Consider the following 20,262-nt stretch of genomic DNA (forward strand, 5'->3'; position numbering starts at 1 on the left):
TTATCACAACTACCATCCAACATTGTCTCTTTTTGTCCTTTTTTCCTTTTAAAGATTTTTCTTTTTTCTTTTTAAAAATTTATTTGTTCATCTCCTCCTTGTCTCTGTTGAAAATGTTCCATTTTGTGGCTTTTAAGCTCATAGCTTGGGAAACATGAGTATCAATTTTGTAAAAATAAGCTGGGGTAGTGTGGGAACTGTGGAAATTCAGTCAGTATATTGTTGCTATGTATTTGGGCTGAGTATGGGAAAGGATGAAAGATGAAATCGCAGTTAACTGAGTAAAAACAACATAGTACTCCCCTGTACAACCCTCATCTGAGATCTTGATTGACAGCTTTGCATATGACTAATAGTAAACACCACCACAAACAGGATATAGAATATTTCATCACCCCCCAGAATTCCCTCCACAATAACTAATTTTCACCAATGTATTCCAGCTGTTGAATAAACATAGTACATTTTATTCTGTGAATGGATATTTGGGTTGTTTCCCATTTGGGCTTTTGTAAGTATTGATAGTTTCCCCCTACACTTACCTACTTACACACTGTGTCTAAACATGCACCTACAAAACAAACTTATTATCAACTTCCAACCAAACCACTAAGGATCAGCTTAACAAGCTTATCATCTTATTGACCCCCTCCCTTGCATCTGAATTCTAATTTTACCCCTTGAATTCACTTCCCTTCACTGATCAAGTCCGCCATTTCAAAGAAATTATTCCCCATCCTGAAGGCATCTTACAATCTTAATATCCTAATGAAATACAATAAAAAGACATACAAAATACAAGACCAAGTTTTTTAATATTAGAATCAACAGATTTAAAATTACATCTTAATAAATATAACAGGGAGAAATAAAAGGATTATAAAAACTGTACACTTTCTTAGCTGAAAGTGTACATATAGGCAATTATGTAGAGAATTGGTAATTTAATCATACTTTTCATACTCCCATAATGCCTATATACATACTTTGAAGTAACACCTTATAAATCAATATTTAAAGTTTTAATGTGATAAGTGAGCTTGCTTCTTGCTTGTTAATTTGTCTAATCTAGGTTGGATTGATGACAATGCTACTCTCAGGGGATAATGTATATTTAAACTGTTTCTATGTTTTGTTTTAATAACACTTAAAGTAGAGAACCCAGTCTCACAGAGGTATGTTGAGGGGAAAAGAAGAAGAGATTTTAAAGCAATCTCAGAAAGCTCAGGGTATTCATTTTTAACTTTTATCCAAAATGAAGCAAGTGATGCTGTATTTTCAAAATTCATTTTCAATCCTTCATCAGTAGCCAGCTTCAACAACTTATCCTGTAGGGTTACAGTTAAATTTAAATTATCTTTTGATGAAAGAAATGGATTTTGTATCCATGAATTTCCTATGCGTGGATCTTCTTTCGATGGAAAATACAATTCAAAACAATCTAACAAATTTGTAAGATGATCATTGATAACTTTTTGCAGATGTGCAATATCAAGATCATTACCTACTTCATTTATAACTGTTGTTAAATTATGGAACATGTCATAACAATTGGTAGAAACTCTTTTTTTCCAAGCTTCCAACTTTTGTTTTTGTCCTTCAATCTTAACTGCCATTGAAAAACATGTTGCATTCTTTCCTTGCATGCAAACATTAAGATCATTAAAAATACTGAAGATATCAGATAAATAAGCAAGTCTGGCTGTCCAATTCACATCTTTGAAAAGCTGGGACCAAACTGGTTTCTTGCTTTGTAGGAATACTAAGAGTTCATTTCGTATTTCAAACATTCTTGATAGAACTTTTCCCCGTGATAACCACCGTATCTCAGCATGCAGCAAGAGTTGCTTATGATCAACTTCCATATTATCACATAATAAAGAGAATAATCTTGAGCTTAATGCATTAGATTTTACATAATTCACAATTTTTACTATGTCAGTAAGCACACTATTTAGTTCAGGTGATATTTTTTTCATGGCAAGACTTTCTCGATGAATGAAGCAATGTGTTATTTTACATTCTGGTGCAAGTTCTTTAATCTGGGTGACCACTTCAGAATGTTTTCCTGTTATTGAAGCTGCACCATCAGAGCACACTCCCACACAAAACTTGAATTCCAAACCACATTTGTTGACAACATAATTCTTCACAGCTTCATACAGTTCTGAGCTAGTTGTGTTTGTTGGTAAAGAGGCGGAAAAGAAGAATTCTTCCTTTATATCATCATCATGTTCAAATCTCACATATACTAAAAGAATGATCATGTTAGCAATATCTCTGCATTCATCAAGTTGCAATGAAAAATACTTGGCTAGTTTTATTTGTTCTATGAGTTGATCTTCCATATCATTAGCCAGTTCCTGAATACGTCGCGCTATGGTGTCATTGGAAAGTGGTACTTGAGCTACCTTCTTTGCTGCTGATTCACCCAACATTTCCAAGCAAACTTCTTTGATGCAGTCCTTCACTAGGGTCTCGGCAATTGTGTATGGTGTTTTAGACTTAGCCACTGGAAGTGCTACTTTATAAGAAGCCCGCAAAGCACTAATGTTTATATGAGAAACATTGAACACCTGTTTTGGTTGGCTTTTCAATTCACTACTCTTTCTTTCAAAGAATTCTTTTGGTTGTGAACTTATTTCTTTATGTTTTGAATATAGATGCCGCTTAAGTTTCGATGGTTTCATTGCTTCATTAGCCAGTACATCTCCACAAATAATACATTGTGGTTTCAGCACTTCACCATCAATTACAGCTACAAAACCAAACTCGATATATGAAGGATCATACTTCCGGGTAAAACTAGCATGAACTCTTTTGGTTTTCAGTTCTTCAGGATGACCTCCATTGTTACCATTTCTTTTACTACTACTGCCGTATTCAGAAAAGGAGTGCCTTTTCTTTACAAAAAAGTCCAATGAAGCTTGTTTTGCCATCTGCAAATTAGAATTAAAAATAAGTAATACAAATTTTTATTGGAGAAATACAAATCAAAACTACAATGAGATATCACTTCACACTAGTCAAAATGGCCATCATTAAAAAGTCTACAAAAAAATAAATGTTGGAGAGGGTGTGGAGAAAAAGGAACCCTCCTACACTGTTGGTGGGAATGTAAATTGGTGTAGCCACTATGGAGGTTCCTTAAAAAATGAAAAATAGACTTACCATATGATCCAGCAATCCTACTCCTCGGCATATATCCAGAGAAAACTATAATTTGAAAAGACACATGCATCCCAATGTTTGCAGCAGCACTATCTACAATAGCCAAGACAGGGAAATAACCTAAATGTCCATGGAGAGATGAATGGATAAAGAAGGGGTGTGTGTGTGTGTGTGTGTGTGTGTGTGTGTGTGTGTGTGTGTGTGTGTGTAATGGAATATACTCAGCCATAAAAAAATGAAATAATGCCATTTGCAGCAACATGGATGGACCCAGAGATTACCATACTGAGTGAAGTAAGTCAGAGAAAGACAGATATTATATGATATCACTTATATGTGCAATCTTAAAAAAATGATATAAATTTATTTACAAACCAAAAATAGACTCATAGACATAGAAAACAAACTATGGTTACCAAAGGGAAAGGGTGAGGGAGGGATAAATTAGGAGTTTGGAATTAACAGATACACATTACTATATGTAAAATAGATAAATGACAAGGACCTACTATATAGCACAGGGAACTATATTCAATTTCTTGTAATAACATATAATGGAAAAGAATTTGAAAAAAATATTTATATGTATGTATATGTATAACTGAATTGCTTTGCTGTACACCTGAAACTAACATTGAAAATCAACGACACTTCAATAAAAAATAAAATTTTAAAAAAGCAAAAAAAAAAAAAAAAAGTAATACAAATTTTACTTTCCTCCTTTATCTAATAATGTCAAACTAGAAATAAAAAAACTAGGCTTGATTAAAAACATACAATGATTTTTAAATTAAGTTATAAAGATAAATAAATGCTTACATTTTCTCAGAGTTTTACATACTTTTGGGTTACAGCTGACAAGCTAACCACAGCATATTACACATTGTAATCTGAACCTACTGTACTTGACTAATGTATAGCTCCTACTGACTCACTTTGAGAGTTTAACACCCAAATTAAATATTCTATTTGAAAAGATGAGTTCATGAATCATGTGCTTGGGTATTGCAGCAATGTCAAATTGTTGTAAGTTTCCAAATACTCTCAATTTGTACCTTATTATTGACCAGTATAAATAGTTTGCAGACCATAACTGGTCTGAAGATCACACTCTGAGTAGCACTCACCCAAATCATGTGTAACCTGCATATTTCAAACATTAACCTGAACATACATTAGCTCTACTTCATGAAATCTGCTGACTGAAAATCTCTTTGGCCTTATTTCACACTCTCCATTTAAATCACAAAACTAAAATCTTTCCCAACACAAGCTCATTATCTCCCAACCAAATTTATCATCTCCTGCCCTTCCTAAATATTTCTTCACTTGAGCTGAGATGCCCTTTCTTAACTTATCTCCTCACCCAAACTCACATACAATTAAAACAAAGTAATGTTAAATTCATCTGTTCCCAAATTTATCCTTCTGTAGAAACATACAGCATGCATACCAGTTATCCCCTGGATTCTAGCTTTCTCATTCCCCAAAGAAATGTCTGACATCAGAAGAATGTAAAAGAGATACTACTGTCCCCACCCCAGAATAATAAATAAAGCAGCATCCAAAGTTATAACTTTCAACTTGAAAAAAGGAGTGGAGAGAGAGCATTAAAACAATTAATTGGCCTTTCTTTGGAGAAAATATATCCAAGATGGCCACAGTGTCCTTTGGCATACCATGTCAAAAAATTCTCACTCATCACGATCAGAGTAAAGTGTAATAAGGCTCCTCTCCTGCTTTGATCTACAGAAGACACTCAAACTCTTACCCAATCTCCTACTTTGTCTGGTGAAAATGGTGTCTCTGATGGCTTCAACATTTTGGAAGGTTGAGCAGTCAAACTTTTTGAAATTTCATCATGTTTCCTTTTCGTTGTCGTGGTCTCACAGCAAAGACTACAAGTTACTCTATGACAATAACCCTCAGTCTCATGTTGAGAGGGCACTCCACAGACTGCGTGGACACTTCTATCACATGATACACAACTATTAGCACCTGTACATTCTTTTTCACAAACTACACATGATAAAAAATTCAGTCTGCTTTCAGGAGGAGTTTTTTGGGCCATCTTAGGAGTAATAGAAAGATTCTCTTCAATATCACTACTATCTGTTCCTGTCTCAATGTTTTCTTCATACTGGGCTCTTTGAGTATTTTCAAATTCTTTGTCAGTCTGGTCTGATTCATTTTCTGTGTTCAGACTGGCAACAAGTTCTTCAGTTAACTGAGAATGAGGCAGGCCCAGTTTAGCTTCAGAGATAAATGTACCTTCACATGGAGTCTGCTGCATGCCTCTGTGATAGGGTTGATTTTGGGTCATCTGAATAAACCACAAAAATTCAGCCCAGTGTGATGAATTATTAGTTTGCATCCAGGAGATAATCTGATTTTGGATATCCTCATTAGTCTGATTTACGGAACTTTGACTTTGGCAAGGCTGAGGTTTCCCATGGACAATTTTCAGTTCTGGCCAAATATTACTGAGTTCACTGACAACCTGGCTTGAAAATTCTCTCCCATTGTCAGATTGTAGGACACTCGGTGCTCCAATAATTGTAAAAATATCTAAAAGAGCATGTGCAACCTCCTTAGGTCTTTTAGATTTTAATGATCGCAAAAAACTCAACTTTGTACGAAGGTCTTGATAATGCATAATAAATTTATACTCCCCATCAGGATTCAATTGCATGTCTATAAGATCCACTTGGCATCTTGAGTAAACTTCTTTAATTGGCTTCGATGTTAGAACTTTCTTGAGTTTTGAATTTTTCTGTTGGCATGGTTTGCAGAGTGTCAAGTATAGCATTATAACTTCTTTTGTGATGTTCTTGTATTTTGCTTGTAACTCTTTTTCCATGCGGGTCCGTCCGCCATGTCCAATGCTGAGATGTGTATCATGCAGTATGTCAAATAAGTCTTCACTTGTGTAAATAATACCGTATTTTATCTGTTTCCCCATTTATAGCCTCAATCAGCTTCTCATGCCCTTGTACAAGGATCACATCAAATCTAGCCAAGCGACGGTAGTCAACTGATTCTTTTTTTGCCTTAGCTTTAGCTTCTTTCACTTCCCTTATTAATTGACAGTACTTTGCTTTAGAAAATATCTTGGTATTATTACTTTTGTTTTCCAGTAATACTGCCAAGCTTCTGAAGAACTTTTCTCTCATGTTTTCTGGTTCAATTTCTGCTTCATTAGTATCTAAGCTACTGAAGTTATCATCACCCATGCTTTGAGACATCATGGAAAGCCACAAAAATGACTCTAAAATAAAAAGGAAAAAATCAATTAGTATATTTGGGAATATAATCTAAAATATATACATTGCCCAATTAGCCACTAGAGCTTGGAGTAGAAGTAGATGCTATGGACACACAAGAGGAGGGCTACAATTTTCGTTAGGGAGACTACCCTTGGAGGAATAAAGAGAAGGTAATGAAGAACTCTAGCCACGAACAAAAAGTTCTGATAGAGTAAAGAGTAGAAAGCCAGAATGTGACTTTCCAGAGCTGTATCCAGAGTTAGCCTTAAAGTAAAGCACAATTTTATGTAAAACAGGAAGCAAACCAATGTTTATTGTTTTTTCATCTATTTATTAACTTTATTAACGACATAAGAACTTTTTTGGTGTTTTTTGTTTTGGGTTTTTTGTTTGTTTGGTTGGTTGGTTAGAGAAGCCTCAGAAATATAGTAATAAATTTCTTAAAAGCCCTTTACTATACCACATTTTGTTTTATTCAGTCAGGTTAGCTGTTGTAGCAACACTTGGGGCTTAAGTTTCAATATCATATATTTACATCAGCTCCCTTTCCATGCTTGTGAAACTATAAACTCAACACGAATAACTAATTTATTTTTATTATTAAAAAAGAAGTAGATGAACCTGAAGTAGTGAAAAAATCTCTGACTTAATATAGCATATTAAAATAAATGTTTAGAATATTCATAATAACAGAAGCATTTAGAATAATTCAAACTTGGCTAGTCTTAAGGAAACTATTTCAAAAAAAAAGAATAATTTAGAATTAGCATATTACCTCTAGAAGTCTTACGGCTGCTTAGAAAAAAATACTTTCTCTCAAGTCAACATTGTTTATACTACCAATCTGCATACCAAATTGAATGGTAAATTTAAATAATTCTCAAATGTTCATAATTTCCAAAACTACATTCAAATTAATATGTTACTGAGTATTTTGGCTTCACTTAACTCTCAATTACTTCAACAAGATTTCCTTGATCATTTAATTTAAGCTTACAGTTAGTTCTCCTTTCTTGAAAACATAATCTATACATAACACAAACTAGCACTGTAACAGTTTCTTCTTTAACTGTTTCATATGTGGAACTAACACAATTGTAAGTTACTAAAGAGACAGTGAAGGAGGATTAATAAAATGGCCACACTTAGGCTAACAGATTGCTTATTCATATGCTTGCCCTTAAAACGGTCAACTGATCTGACTGACAGTTCCAGGCCCATTGTCAAAACTAAAGCTATTGATCTTACTGTTTCTACTTTATTCCAGTAATTGAAAGTAATAATCATGTTTGGTCTCTGAGTCCTTCCCCAAGGAGAAGGTCGCAGGACTGTAACCTTACAAAATAGCCTAAGTTACCAAGAAGACCACACCTTGAGTGCTTACGAGATAAAGAGATCTAACCTAACTGCTAGCCTGTATAGAATTGGTCGCCTAGACGCCATTCTGTCTTCTGATGAGATGATTCTGTTGATTATTATCGATGCTTTATTTTTTGAGCTATGGCTATATAACCACCCCACCCCATTCCCAAGGTGGGTTCACAGTTTTGAAGGCACTAGCCTGCTGTGAGTCCCCTTTGCCCGGCAAAGCAATAAAATTGCCTCTTTTCTTCTAAGCTCCAAGAACTTGTCTCTGGGTTATTTGGCTTGTCAGAGACGGGGGCCAATATTTCGGTAACAACAGGGGTCACCTTTTTCTCTAGTATCTTTTCCATTATCTAACACACTACTACATAGAAAAATATTGGATAAAAATTTGTTAATTAACTTATAATGAAGATGGCAACACTCATGATAAGCGCTATCTCAAAATGTGACTGAAAAGACCATTATAGAGATAGTATTTCTTTCCATGCTGATACATTTTGTATCATGCTATGGAGCCATGAACACGAAGGTAAATACGATAAATTAGGGGGAGAGAAAAAATATAGGGCAATGTAAATGAGAACCAGGAGAATATGAGCTCCAGAAATTAGTAGAGTCAATATTAGTAGGTCTAGGGTAAGCAGAAAATAGGGAGATGCTAGGACTATAATAAAAGAAAAAAATTGTGTCAGTTATACTTAAGCCTTTTGGAAAAGACAGCTGCTCCAGAACCAGGCCAGCCTATGCTCCTGCCTCCACCATACACAACACTGTTAAGAGTCCTTAGATCGTTAATGGACATAGAGCTCAGAAATTCCATTTTCTTCAGTAGAACTTCCAAGTAGTATTTCCAAGTCTTAAACAGTCATATTAAACAGTGACAAGAATTGGGAGCAGAGGCTATAGAAATGTGACCTGTGACTACATTGACAAGTGGTCAACATTAATATAGAAAGCCATCGCTGATTTATCCACAGGCACTTAATTCCATTGCAAAATATCCATGAAAAATCGTGTGTTCAACTATTTTTTACATTATTACCTGACTGCTTAATTCAGCTCCTTTAATAGCACTGTACTACATTGGTCAGCCTTTCCTTCAGCTATATTCAGTAGAAGCTGCAATGGAAAGAAGTTTGACAACCTTTCAACTACTGGACCCTTCCCTCTCCCAAATCTCATCCTCTTTCCAGAGACTACATTAGCCTCACCATTATCTTGAAGGAGGTGTGGCTCTGGGGATTCACATTCCATTCTGTCTTCTAGAGACTGCAGATGGGTACTTAAGGACTCCTTTGTAGTATCCAGAGTTGTCATTTCTTCCATAGGAACTTCCTGCCCATATGCGCCCTGTGGGACCTAGGGGTAAATAGGTACATTTGGAAATTAATATAAGCGATCACTGCACAAACCATAGCTAAACCTCAAAACATTCTACTGAAATAGAATGACTATTAGAAGAACAAAAGTCTTCATTGAATTTGAAAGAGGAGTGCAAGAGAGATTAAGAAGAGAAATTTAAAATGCTAAGAAGAATAAAGCCAGAGCCATACAACAGAAACTGACTATCTCCATTGGAAAGGAGTTGATGTGCATCTCTGTGATTTCTGTTTTGGGGAATAACAACGGAAGCACATTAAAGGAATTGGTCCTAAACTGTGATAATTGGAAGAAAATTGTAAATGAGTTTCAGTGTGAACAATTAAGAGTAAGTATTTGAGGTGAGGGGTATGCAAATTATCTAATAGGGACTAACAAGCTGTTTAACCCAGGAAGAAAGCTGACAGTTGTTTTAGACCAAATGTTGAAAACATTAACCCAGTGTGTTACGGATGGGAAAAAAAGCCAATCAAATTAGATAACTACATTTGGTGAAAACATTACCTTCTTACACTAATCATCTAGTATATGGTTTAAAATTAAATTTACCCAATTGTCCCCAAAATATACAGTTGACCCTTAAACAACATTGGTTTGAGCCTTGGGGGTCCACTTATGGGTGGATATTTTTCAACAGTAAATATTACAGTACTACATAATCCCCTGGTTGAATCTGCAAATGTAGAAGGTGATATGGAAGAATCACATATAGGGAGGACTGAGTATTTTCAGCTGTGCAGAAAGTCAGTGCCCCTAACCCTTCACCCCTTCTCTGGAGTTGTTCAAAGGTCACCTGTGTTTTATGGGGTTTTTCTAAGTCCATGGTCCAATCAATACTTACACATTGTGTTTGGCTGTTATATCTCTCTTGCTTCTTTTAATCTAAAATCACTTCCTGCTTTTTTAATGACACTAAATTTTAAAAAGTCAGAGCTAGTTGTCATAGAATATCCCACATTAGGAATTTGACTGATTGTTTCTTTACAAGTAGATTCTGGTTAAACATTTTTGGAAGAATATTCCATAAGTGACATGTACTTATTGTGTCATATCACAAGGTACATCAAGTTATCAAGTTATTTCATTGTAGATAATGCTAAAATAGATTACTTAGTTAAGGCAGTGACCACCAGATCCATCCATTTGAAAACATATTTTTTCCACTGTAATTAATATTCATGGGGTAATAATTTCAAACTATGCAAATATTCTGTTCCCCAAAGGTTTTAGCATTCGCTGATGATTTTTGCTTGAATCTATTTTTATACTGGGGACTGCAAAATAGTGACTTCTTACTTTTATAATTTCATCTATATTTATTAGATAATAATTTTCTATAAAGAGATTTCTGTCCATCCTTTTCTTAATTCACGTTTTTTTAGAATTGAAGTATAGTTGATTTACAAGGTTGTGTTAGTTGCAGCTGTACAGCAAAGTGATTCAGTTATACATATATATAATTCTTTTTCATATTCTTTTCCATTATAGGTTATTACAAGATATTGAATATAGTTCCCCATGCTATATAGTAGGTCCTTGTTGTTTATCTATTTTATATATAGTAGTGTCTATCTGTTAATCCCAAACTCCTAATTCATCCCTTCATCCCCCTACCCATTTCCCCTTTGGTAACCATAAGTTTGTTTTCTATGTCTGCAAGTCTATTTCTGTTTTGGAAGTAAGTTCATTTGTGTCATTTTTATATGTCAAGATACCACATATAAGTGATATCATAGGATATTTGTCTTTCTCTGTCTGACTTACTACACTTAGTATGATAATCTCTAGGTCCATCCATGTTGCTGCTAATGGCATTATTTCATCCCTTTTTTATCGCTGAGTAATATTCCATTATATATATACACATATTCTTTATCCATTCACCTGTCAATGGACATTCAGATTGCTTCCATGTTTCGGTTATGTCTGTTTCTCTTTCTGGGTATCACTATAAACTTATTTTAAAATCCATTCTATCCTTACTCACTCTGCTGTTCAAACTGACTCAGATTTGGCTGGTGGGAACCCCTTTGATATGGCTCCTGAATCCTTTTGATATGATCCCACTAGTGTTCTTTTTAATAGCATATCCAAGCTTTCTAGAATGATAAACAGTACAAGAACCATATTGGATTTTTCCTGTCTCAAACCTAGTTTCAACTGTTTTTCCCAAGAAGTCTTTATTTATTCTAGAGGACAACAGTCTTTAGTAACAGAGATTGAGTAGTAGGAAGGCTCATTTTTAATGAGGTGTCATTACCTGTAGGCCTTTTCATGGATACAGCTAGTAAATACATTCTATAAAATATCGTGAATTCTATTTCAACACCATAGAAATTTCCTCACCTTTCCATATTTCATATTAATATCTCCCTTCTCCCACAGTGAAAAAAAGCAGTTCAAAACTATATATATATATATACACACACACACTCACTTGCTCTAAACTACAATAACACAAAATAGTTTCAGAAGCACAATGCTTTGTGTTGCAGAAAGCTTCCAACAACATACCTACTAAGAAAAATTTAACATAGCTTTGTAGTTTTATAGGTCCATAGATTGTATCCTACTAAGAGTATGTGGTCAGAATACTATATTCAAATCACCTGAATTATTTGTTCCTCTGTTATTGTTATTAATTTGATATACTGTTGACTTCATTTGTTTATCTTTTTGAATTTAATATTTTTAGAATACTTAAAACATTTACATATTAAAAAATTAAAATCTATATTCAGAGAAGTCTTGCTCATGGCCTACATTCTCATCTCCCTTACTCCCAGAAACCATTTTTTGTTGTTGATGCTTTACCCTCTGTGTTTATTTTTGTAAAACTAAGTAAAAACATTATATATACATATATACACATATATGTTTGCATGTATATACACATGTATTATATATACAAGTTAAATGTAAACATGTGTATACTTTTTATATTATATGTAGTAGTTTACACCTTCCTTTTTCACTTAATATAAAAATATTATCTGGAAATCATTTCATACTTGTTCATAGATATCTTCTTTATTCTTTGTCTGTGTCTACATAGGACTGCTATATTGATGTGCCACTACATGGAAGGGCATGTAGGCTGTTTACAATATTTTGCTTTTACAAATAATGCTACAATGAAAAACTATGTTTATGTTGTTTCTTACTTGTAGCCTTGTAAGTAACTTCTAAACAAGAATTTCTAAGTAAATTCCCAAAAGCAGTATTGCTGGGTCAAATGGTAAATGGATAAATAGGTGTTAGATGGTGCCAAAATCCCTCTGTACAGATGGTACCATTTTGCACTTCTACCAGCTACATATGAAAGTACCTGTTTTCCCAGTCAGGCTAACAGATTGTGTCAAGCTTTTAAACTTTTGCCAATCTGATAGGTGACAAATGGTGCCTCAGTGTTGTTGTGATTTGTTCTTTTTATGATTGAAGTTGAGCATATTTTCATAGCCATTTGTTTGTAAAAAAAAAACCCTGCTCATGTCTCATGATCATTTTTATTGCATTTGTTAAGGAGATTCACTTATATCTATGATATATTTTGCAAACATTTTGCTAGTTTATTATTTTGATTTGCTTGTGGGGTTTTTTTTTTTTTTTTTGGCCTCCATTTTTAAAATGTTCCATGTAGAAAAAAAGTTTTTGATATTACTTCTGGATTTTGAGTAATTCTATATATCCAGATTATTTTTAAAAGTCATTCATGTTTTCACTTATTCCTGGATGTTTAAAATTTTATATATTGATCTCTGACACATTTAAAGTTTATTCTGGTTCTGGGATGTGGTGCAAGTTATGGGCTTCATGTGTTTCTTTTCAAAATGTCTATCTCTTTGTCCGAACACCATTTATGTAGAACACCATTTCCCCCCACAGTGATTTGAGATGGCACATATATCGTATACTCAATTTTCATATGTGATCCAGTCAACTTTGGTATTTTCTGTTGTTTCATTAAGCCATCTATTCATGTGTCTGTACCACAATTTTATCTAAAGAGGCTTTATGGTATGTTAGTATCTAATAAGACTTAAGACTATTCCTGTCTTCTTTACTCTTCAAGTTTTTCCTACTGATTCTTTCATGCTTATTTATACATAGGAATAAAGTTTCTAAATAAGCAATTAGTTTTGTTTTTCCTAAGACAGTGGGTAGAATTTCATTTTCTATTGTCTTCAAGTTTGGGGTTCTAAGCAGAACAGATATCTTCACTGGCTATAGATGCATCTATAATATAGTGATATCTCATTAAGTTATCACCAAACAAGATAATTCCCTTAGAATTCACTTCAGTGGACACTGGATGGTTGGCTGTGTTCCTCAGCTTCCCTGGGTTCTGTTTGCTTACTTCTTTATGTTACTTAACATTGGCAGGTAGTATCTCTTGGACTCAGCTATGGTCTGAAAGTTTGTGTCCCCCCAGAATTCACATGTTGGAATTCTAACACCCAAAGTGATGGTTTTAAGAGGCAGGGCTTTGGGGGTGATTAGGTCATGAAGGTGGAGCCCTCATAAATGGGATTAGTCCTGTAATAAAACAGGTGGCACCAAGCCAATGTACAACCCAGAAGAGGGCTCTCACCCAAACATACTGGCACCCTTGTCTTGGATTTCCAGCCTCCAGGACCATTGTTTTTATTTGTTTATAAGCCATCAAGTCTGTGGTATTTTGTTATAGCAGCCTGAACAGACTATGACAATATCAAACTTAACTAATGGTATAGTTAAATAAGGAAGATAATGAATAGGAGAGGATATCAATGATCACAAATAGGTTTATCTGGCAGGAATATTAAAAAGAAAAGTTATTACCACTGACTTTGAATAAACACTGCCTTCAACAGAAAAGCATGTTTACCTCCAAATCATCCATATGGCACTGTTTGTTACACTGGCATTTCATTAGGTTACACTTTCTTGGGAAACCAGAAATAAATAAGGACCTATTTAAAGCTCTAATGTATTCTTTCTTTCAGCCTTTATGTAAGTTAATTTACTTAACTTTGTAAAATATGAATCTATAAATTCAGTTGTCACACCATCCAATATGTATGTTTTCTGGACTATGTTCATTTTTGTCATATGATAAGAAATCCAGAGAAGGGCAGTTACTGGAATTGATTCCCATACCTAACAGTTTTGTCAGGGACCCTAGTTGTCTTTATATTTCTGCTCTGCCATTCATAACATATTGGCATTTGTCATCATGCTTATCATCACATCGTGGCTACCACAGCTCCAGATATCACATTCACATTCAAGAGATGATGTGGGAAAAGGCAGAACTAAACACACTTGTGCCACTTTGTAAGGAAAGTAAAAATTTCGCCAGAAACCCCCAGAAAATATGCCTATTTCTCTCTGGCCAGAACTATGTTGCATGGTCAACTCCAGTACAAGGGAAGCCAAAAAGTATTTAGTTAGGTACATAGCCAAAATGAACAAAACCAACATTTTTAAAGGAAGAAGAGGTATGTATCAGGTTGGCGGCTAAAAGCATCTGCAACAACGGCGTCTTTCCCTTTCCTTCAGAAATCACATAGAAACAAGAAAAATGAGAAACATTTATGCAAACGATATTCAACAAGACTAAGAAATATCTATAACCCTGAATCATATGAAAAACTATCAAATATGATCAGGGCATAACCCTGAACATTACCCAGGAATGACCAAACACTGCATTTTTCAACAAAGCTAGAAGAGGAAAAATTTTAAAGTTAACAGATATATCTTAAGGGAAAAAACCATTATTGTTTATTTGAAACAAAGAGAAAAGGTGTGTTGCCTAGAGGTAAGAGACTACCTATACAGGCATCTATGCAATAACATATGAACTCATGAAAAAAAAATATGCTTTCTGCAAAACTGCACAAAAAATAACAGGAATCATGGAGAAAATAAAGTTTAGGGTAGACTAAGTTCTACACAACTTTGTCATGAGAGCACTAATAAAACTATAGCAATTCTAGTAAAATCACAAGTATAGTCAAAAAGATTTGTTAAAATAAAAAAGTATTACATTAAGTATAGGATTTTGCCTTAGAAGGGTGATGGTATCTTGCTAGAAATTGGTGTAAGTGTTACGGAAACGACAGGCCAGTCAAGAAACAAGCACCACTCGGAAGGTTGGAGTACTCAGATTTATTACGCCGGCGGGCTCAGAGGGGCTTCTGCTCCGAAGCTCTGAGCACCTCCAAGACGTGCACATGAGGTTTTATAGGGTTAATTACAAGTATGGGGCTATTAGCTAATAAGGCTCAAACAACAAAAAGCAAGGAATCAGTACACTGGAGCTTATCGATTCGGAACAGATCACGTTACTGACACTTGTTGAGCTTGGATTTATGAGTTAGCTTGTTACCCCAGTAAACTGACACTAAACTTCAGATTTACGAGTTAGCCCGGCAGAACTTATATCAGTAAACCAACACTTATCACACTTAGATTTGTGACTTAGCTCGTTAGCCCAGTAAACTGACACTAAACTTCAGATTTACGAGTTAGCCCAGCAGAACTCAAATCAGTAATCCGACACTTGTTACACTTAGATTTGTGACTTAGCTTGTTAGCCCAGCTGGGCTTTTCCTTCACATAAGGAAAGGGTGAGGCAAGGGTGGAAGGCTATCATCACCAGAAGTTCAGGTGAACAAGCATTTGCACATTTCCCAAAAATGTAGTGATATTACAAGAAATATAATGATAGTTCTGGCTCATCATCTTGTTTTTATTTTACTTGACACTGTGTTTGTTGCTTAAATATTCTCCTTCCTTCATAAAGAAACTGCTTATATGGCTCCAAATAGGACCTTATGGCACAAAGTGTAATCCTGCCATGTTCTGCATTGTAGTTATTATCTTCTATCCACTGCAACTGCTTCTCTATCATACTTAAAGCAGAAGATAACTGAGAAGTGAAAAGTTCTTGTGGGGCAGCTTTTTGAAATGCGTCATCACCTTAGCACATCTTCCATCTAAGCCTCAGTATCTTCACTCTCAACTTTTTCAAATCCAACCTCCTTTGCAAGAGCAACACAGCTTGCTTTGATTTGGGGGAACTCTTCTGAAGGTTCAAGGCCTTTAAAATCATGAATTAAATTAGTGAAAATTTTACACCACACCTCATGCAAGCAGGCTTTTGTGACATTATTCCAGGCCTCCACAATAATTTCAGTAAGTTTAATCTTGAGTCAATTCCAGAATTCAATCACTATGTGTGCATTATCACCCCCTGTAGGTACAATATTCATCTTGAATGTTATCCTTAAATAATAAGCTTTAGGGGTGGGAGGTATAGCTCAGCATGTTTAGTATGCACGAGTTCCTGGATTCAATCCCCAATATCTCCATTGACCAAAAGAAAAAAAAAAAGCTTTAAAGGCTATGATCACACTGTGATCAAGGGGCTGGAGTAAAGTAGTTATATTAGTAGGTAAAAAGAGAGCTCTAATATTTGAAGAAAGTTCAGTAACTATATCACTGAGAATTATAAGAATTTTAAAGACAAATTGTTTCTCTTGCAATATTTAAAAAAATCATCTACAAAAACATCACCTAGAAGATAGGTAAATATCTGCCCTGTCATCCAGCCTCTCTTGCTAGATCTACAGCAGAACCCTCAGGCTAGTCATTACAATTCCTTTTAAGGCTTGTGGGGGCAGAGTGATATACTACCCAGGCTTTAGCTTTAAATCCTCACTGGCATTTGCACTCAGTATCCCAATCAGTTGATTGTTTGTAGCCTTAAACACTAGAGTTTATGTTTCCTCCTTCAAGACATAAGCCCCTGAGGGCATTTACTTCCAACAGAGACTGGTTTCATGAAAATTAAAGTCTGATCCAGGTTATAGCCTTCTTCATCAATCAAGTTTCTTAACACTGGGGAAAATGTCTTTGCAGCTTCTTCTGCACTCACAGCTTCACCAGAGAGCTCAACATTGTGGAAATGATAGTGGTTCTTGAAGCCACTAAACCAGCCACTACTTGCACTAAATGAAGGCACTTCTGCAGGATTTTCCACTTTCCTCTTAAGGTCTTTATATATTGCTAACATCTTCTCTTTAATTTTGAGAAAGGTTGCCCTGATTGCTTCTTTGTTTGGTATTCAATCCACACACATAACAAGTGTTCCATTTCTTCCATTTCCTTAGCCTTGTTCTAACAGATTTTGTAGCACTGGCTGCTGCTCCAGCTACATAAATTTTGTTCATTTTTCCCAGCATTGTTTCTAATTGTTCGTGAAGTTGACTTTAATGCCAGTTGCACGATCAGTGTCACATGTTCTTTCATTTCTCTCAAAACGTTTTATAATTTTTAGCTTTTCTTCAGTTGTTAAGTCTTTTCATGTTTTATACTCACTAGCAGAAATTTTATCACCAAGATGCTTCTGTGGCACTTGCAAACCCCCTTGCTTGCTCATTTTCTGGAATACAAAACACTTAAGCAAAAAATGCACCAAAATGGGAGGAAACTATGCAAATAAGCACTTTCAAAACAGTGACTAGGGCCAACAGAGCCAAGAGGAAGGATGTGGAGGTGAACCAGCATTATGTACAGTACTGTTATGTCTTTGTAACTGCATTTGCTGTAGTCACATACTTTGTATTCAGCTGCTCTTACTTGGTGGCCCCAAACATCAACTTTCTGGGAAAACTCATGTATGAGCTGGCAAATTTCATCATTACACTCACTCATTTCCCTATTTACTGATCTCATGTGAAAGATTTTGCATTCTAGAAAAATGTGTTTTAACAAATCAGACTGTATACATAAAACATTCATATTCAAAAAGAGTTCAGATGAAAGTATGGACAGTATCATTACAGAAATGTAAGTGTTTGGCAATATCCATAATGTTCTAAAATTACTGTCACAGAAAGCAGTATATGCTCTTAAAAATAACCTTGAGGGTAATGGTAAAAGAATACTGGGCTCAATACACCTCACATATCAACAACTGTAAGTACTGAAAAGTTTCTAGAAAATGATGCAGTTAATCTCTTTATTGCACACATGAAGACATTAAAGCCCAGAGAAGATGCGATATGCCCAAGGTTACATAGCTAATTAGTGAGACTCATAGAACCCAGATTTTATGATTCACTGTTCCCTGATATTTCCATTAAATTAGGCTGCTTCTCTATTTATCTCTCCTAGAAGGTATTCCTCATATTCTTACAATGATTTGCTTTCATACATGGTAAAAGTAGTAGATGTCATAAGAAGGGATAGCTACTTTAATTTTACAGTCACTAAATAACATATATTTTTCTACTGGTAAGAGATAGACCAAGGTTTCCCATTTGGTCAAATGATCTACTTACTAGGATTAGCTATCATTTACATGAAAACTGTTATCCCAGAAGCATGATTCTATTTATCTACATCAGCGATCACATAATAATGCCCAGAACCAGAATTCGCAGCCATCAGTGTGAAGTTAATCCCGCTTCCTCCACCTTGGACCCATGCACTCAAATTCTCCGCAAAAGACGGCACCTCCAACCTCCAATTTCTCACCTGCTGTCGAGGTTCATCCAGTTCCCTCTCCAAATCTTCCAGCACAGTCACCACCTCCTCTCCACTCTCAGGATGCTGCTCCCGCACCCAAGCCTGGAGCTCCTCGGGCAGGATGGTCAGGAGCTGCTCCAGCACCAACAATTCCAGGATCTGCTCCTTGGTGTGTATCTCGGGGCTCAACCACTGACGACAAAGTTCCCGGAGTCGGCTCAGCGCCTCCCTGGGGCCGGGAGTCTCCTGATAGCAGAACTGCCTGAAGCGCTGTCGAGAGAGTTCCCTGGTGTGAGACAAATGCCTCTGTACGCAGGATTCCTGATCCCAGATATGGTCTTCTTCTTTAACCTTTACTTGGATAATCTCCCCTGGTTCCTCTGAAGCCTGGCCAGCCTGGGCTGGGAGGACCCCGGGGGCTGCCGCCATCCTCAGTTCAGCTCAGAGGAAGACTGTTCGACTAGGGTCCAGGCAAGGCAGACGGGTGGTTTTACTTGAGGTCCCCACCCACGCCTTGGTAAGGAAAGTTTTTGATATAAGAAAACCCTGTTAACACACAAAAAGTACAGACGTAGCTGAAACAAATTTTTGTTTAGGTGACAACCGGGCAGTTACTTGAGCAATTCCACTGAAAGTGAAGCCATCCTCTGACAATACCGACAATAGTGAGCACAGAACTACTCACTAAAGCTGCGGGGTTACTTGGGAGATGGAAAACTGAGGAGACTTTGGCCCTAAATAAAGCCTGGGAGTACAAGCCCCGGCGAGGAAACCAGAGCGATCTGTCCGGAAACGATGCTCCGGGTAGCCCAGGCCCGGGCTGAGGGGTGAGGGCTCCTCCCACACCACGAGCCGTCGGCGGAGGAGGCCCGGTGGTCGCCGCGCAGACACACCCTCCCCTCAGCCGCTGCTTCCACCTCTGAGGAGCTCTGACCCCTCTGGCGCTAAGCCAGATAACCGGGCCGCGGGCAATACTCCCAAGCCGAGGGAACGGTTCCCCTGACACACTGGCCTCAGGCCCCGGCACGTTCCCGCCAGGCCCGGGGAGCTACGCTCACTTCCGGTTCCGCTCTAGGATTCCAGGTGGTCATCTCATCTCGGTGGTCGTGGTACCGGGGACTCGTGAAGGTCGGGAAGCAAGTACTCTGTAAACTGTACAGAGCCTTCACTCCCTAGTTACCCAGTTCTCTGTCATTCGGCGGAAAAAAGGTTCACGGGGTGAGTAGAGCTAGGGTAGAGGCTGCTCTGGGTTTTCTTGTCACGATGATAAACCGTATCTCTAGCACTCAGACCCGCGGTACTCACCACGGCATCCTAAGACAAACGTAGAAGAGCCTCTCTGCCGCGAATGCCAAGTCAGGGAATTTGTGGGCTCCGCCCGGCCTTTTCTTGTGAGATTTGAGCCACCGTCTCCTTTCCCAGTCACCATAAATCAGACTCGAAAAAGAACTGTAAGATCTAATGTGAAGGAAAAACCGGGCTGGTCTGACAAGATAACTCATAAGTCTAGGAATGTGAAGGAGAGGCTGGGCTGGTCTAACAAGATAACTCACAAATC

At 36.6% G+C, this 20,262-nt stretch overlaps 1 protein-coding gene across 1 annotated transcript; it reads right to left on the minus strand.

The window, feature by feature from the left end:
- Positions 1–103: 103 nt before the first annotated feature.
- On the minus strand, positions 104–19,159 carry ZBED9 (zinc finger BED-type containing 9). Its single transcript, XM_006192027.2, is given in 5 exon segments — positions 104–2,939; positions 4,943–6,097; positions 6,099–6,439; positions 9,017–9,164; positions 18,714–19,159. Coding segments are annotated over 5 exon segments (3,981 nt in total). The 5' UTR covers positions 19,134–19,159; the 3' UTR covers positions 104–1,022.
- Between the last annotated feature and the right edge of the window lie 1,103 nt (positions 19,160–20,262).

Source organism: Camelus ferus, chromosome 20 (assembly GCF_009834535.1).
Source record: "Camelus ferus isolate YT-003-E chromosome 20, BCGSAC_Cfer_1.0, whole genome shotgun sequence".
NCBI classification, from domain to species: Eukaryota; Metazoa; Chordata; class Mammalia; order Artiodactyla; family Camelidae; genus Camelus; species Camelus ferus.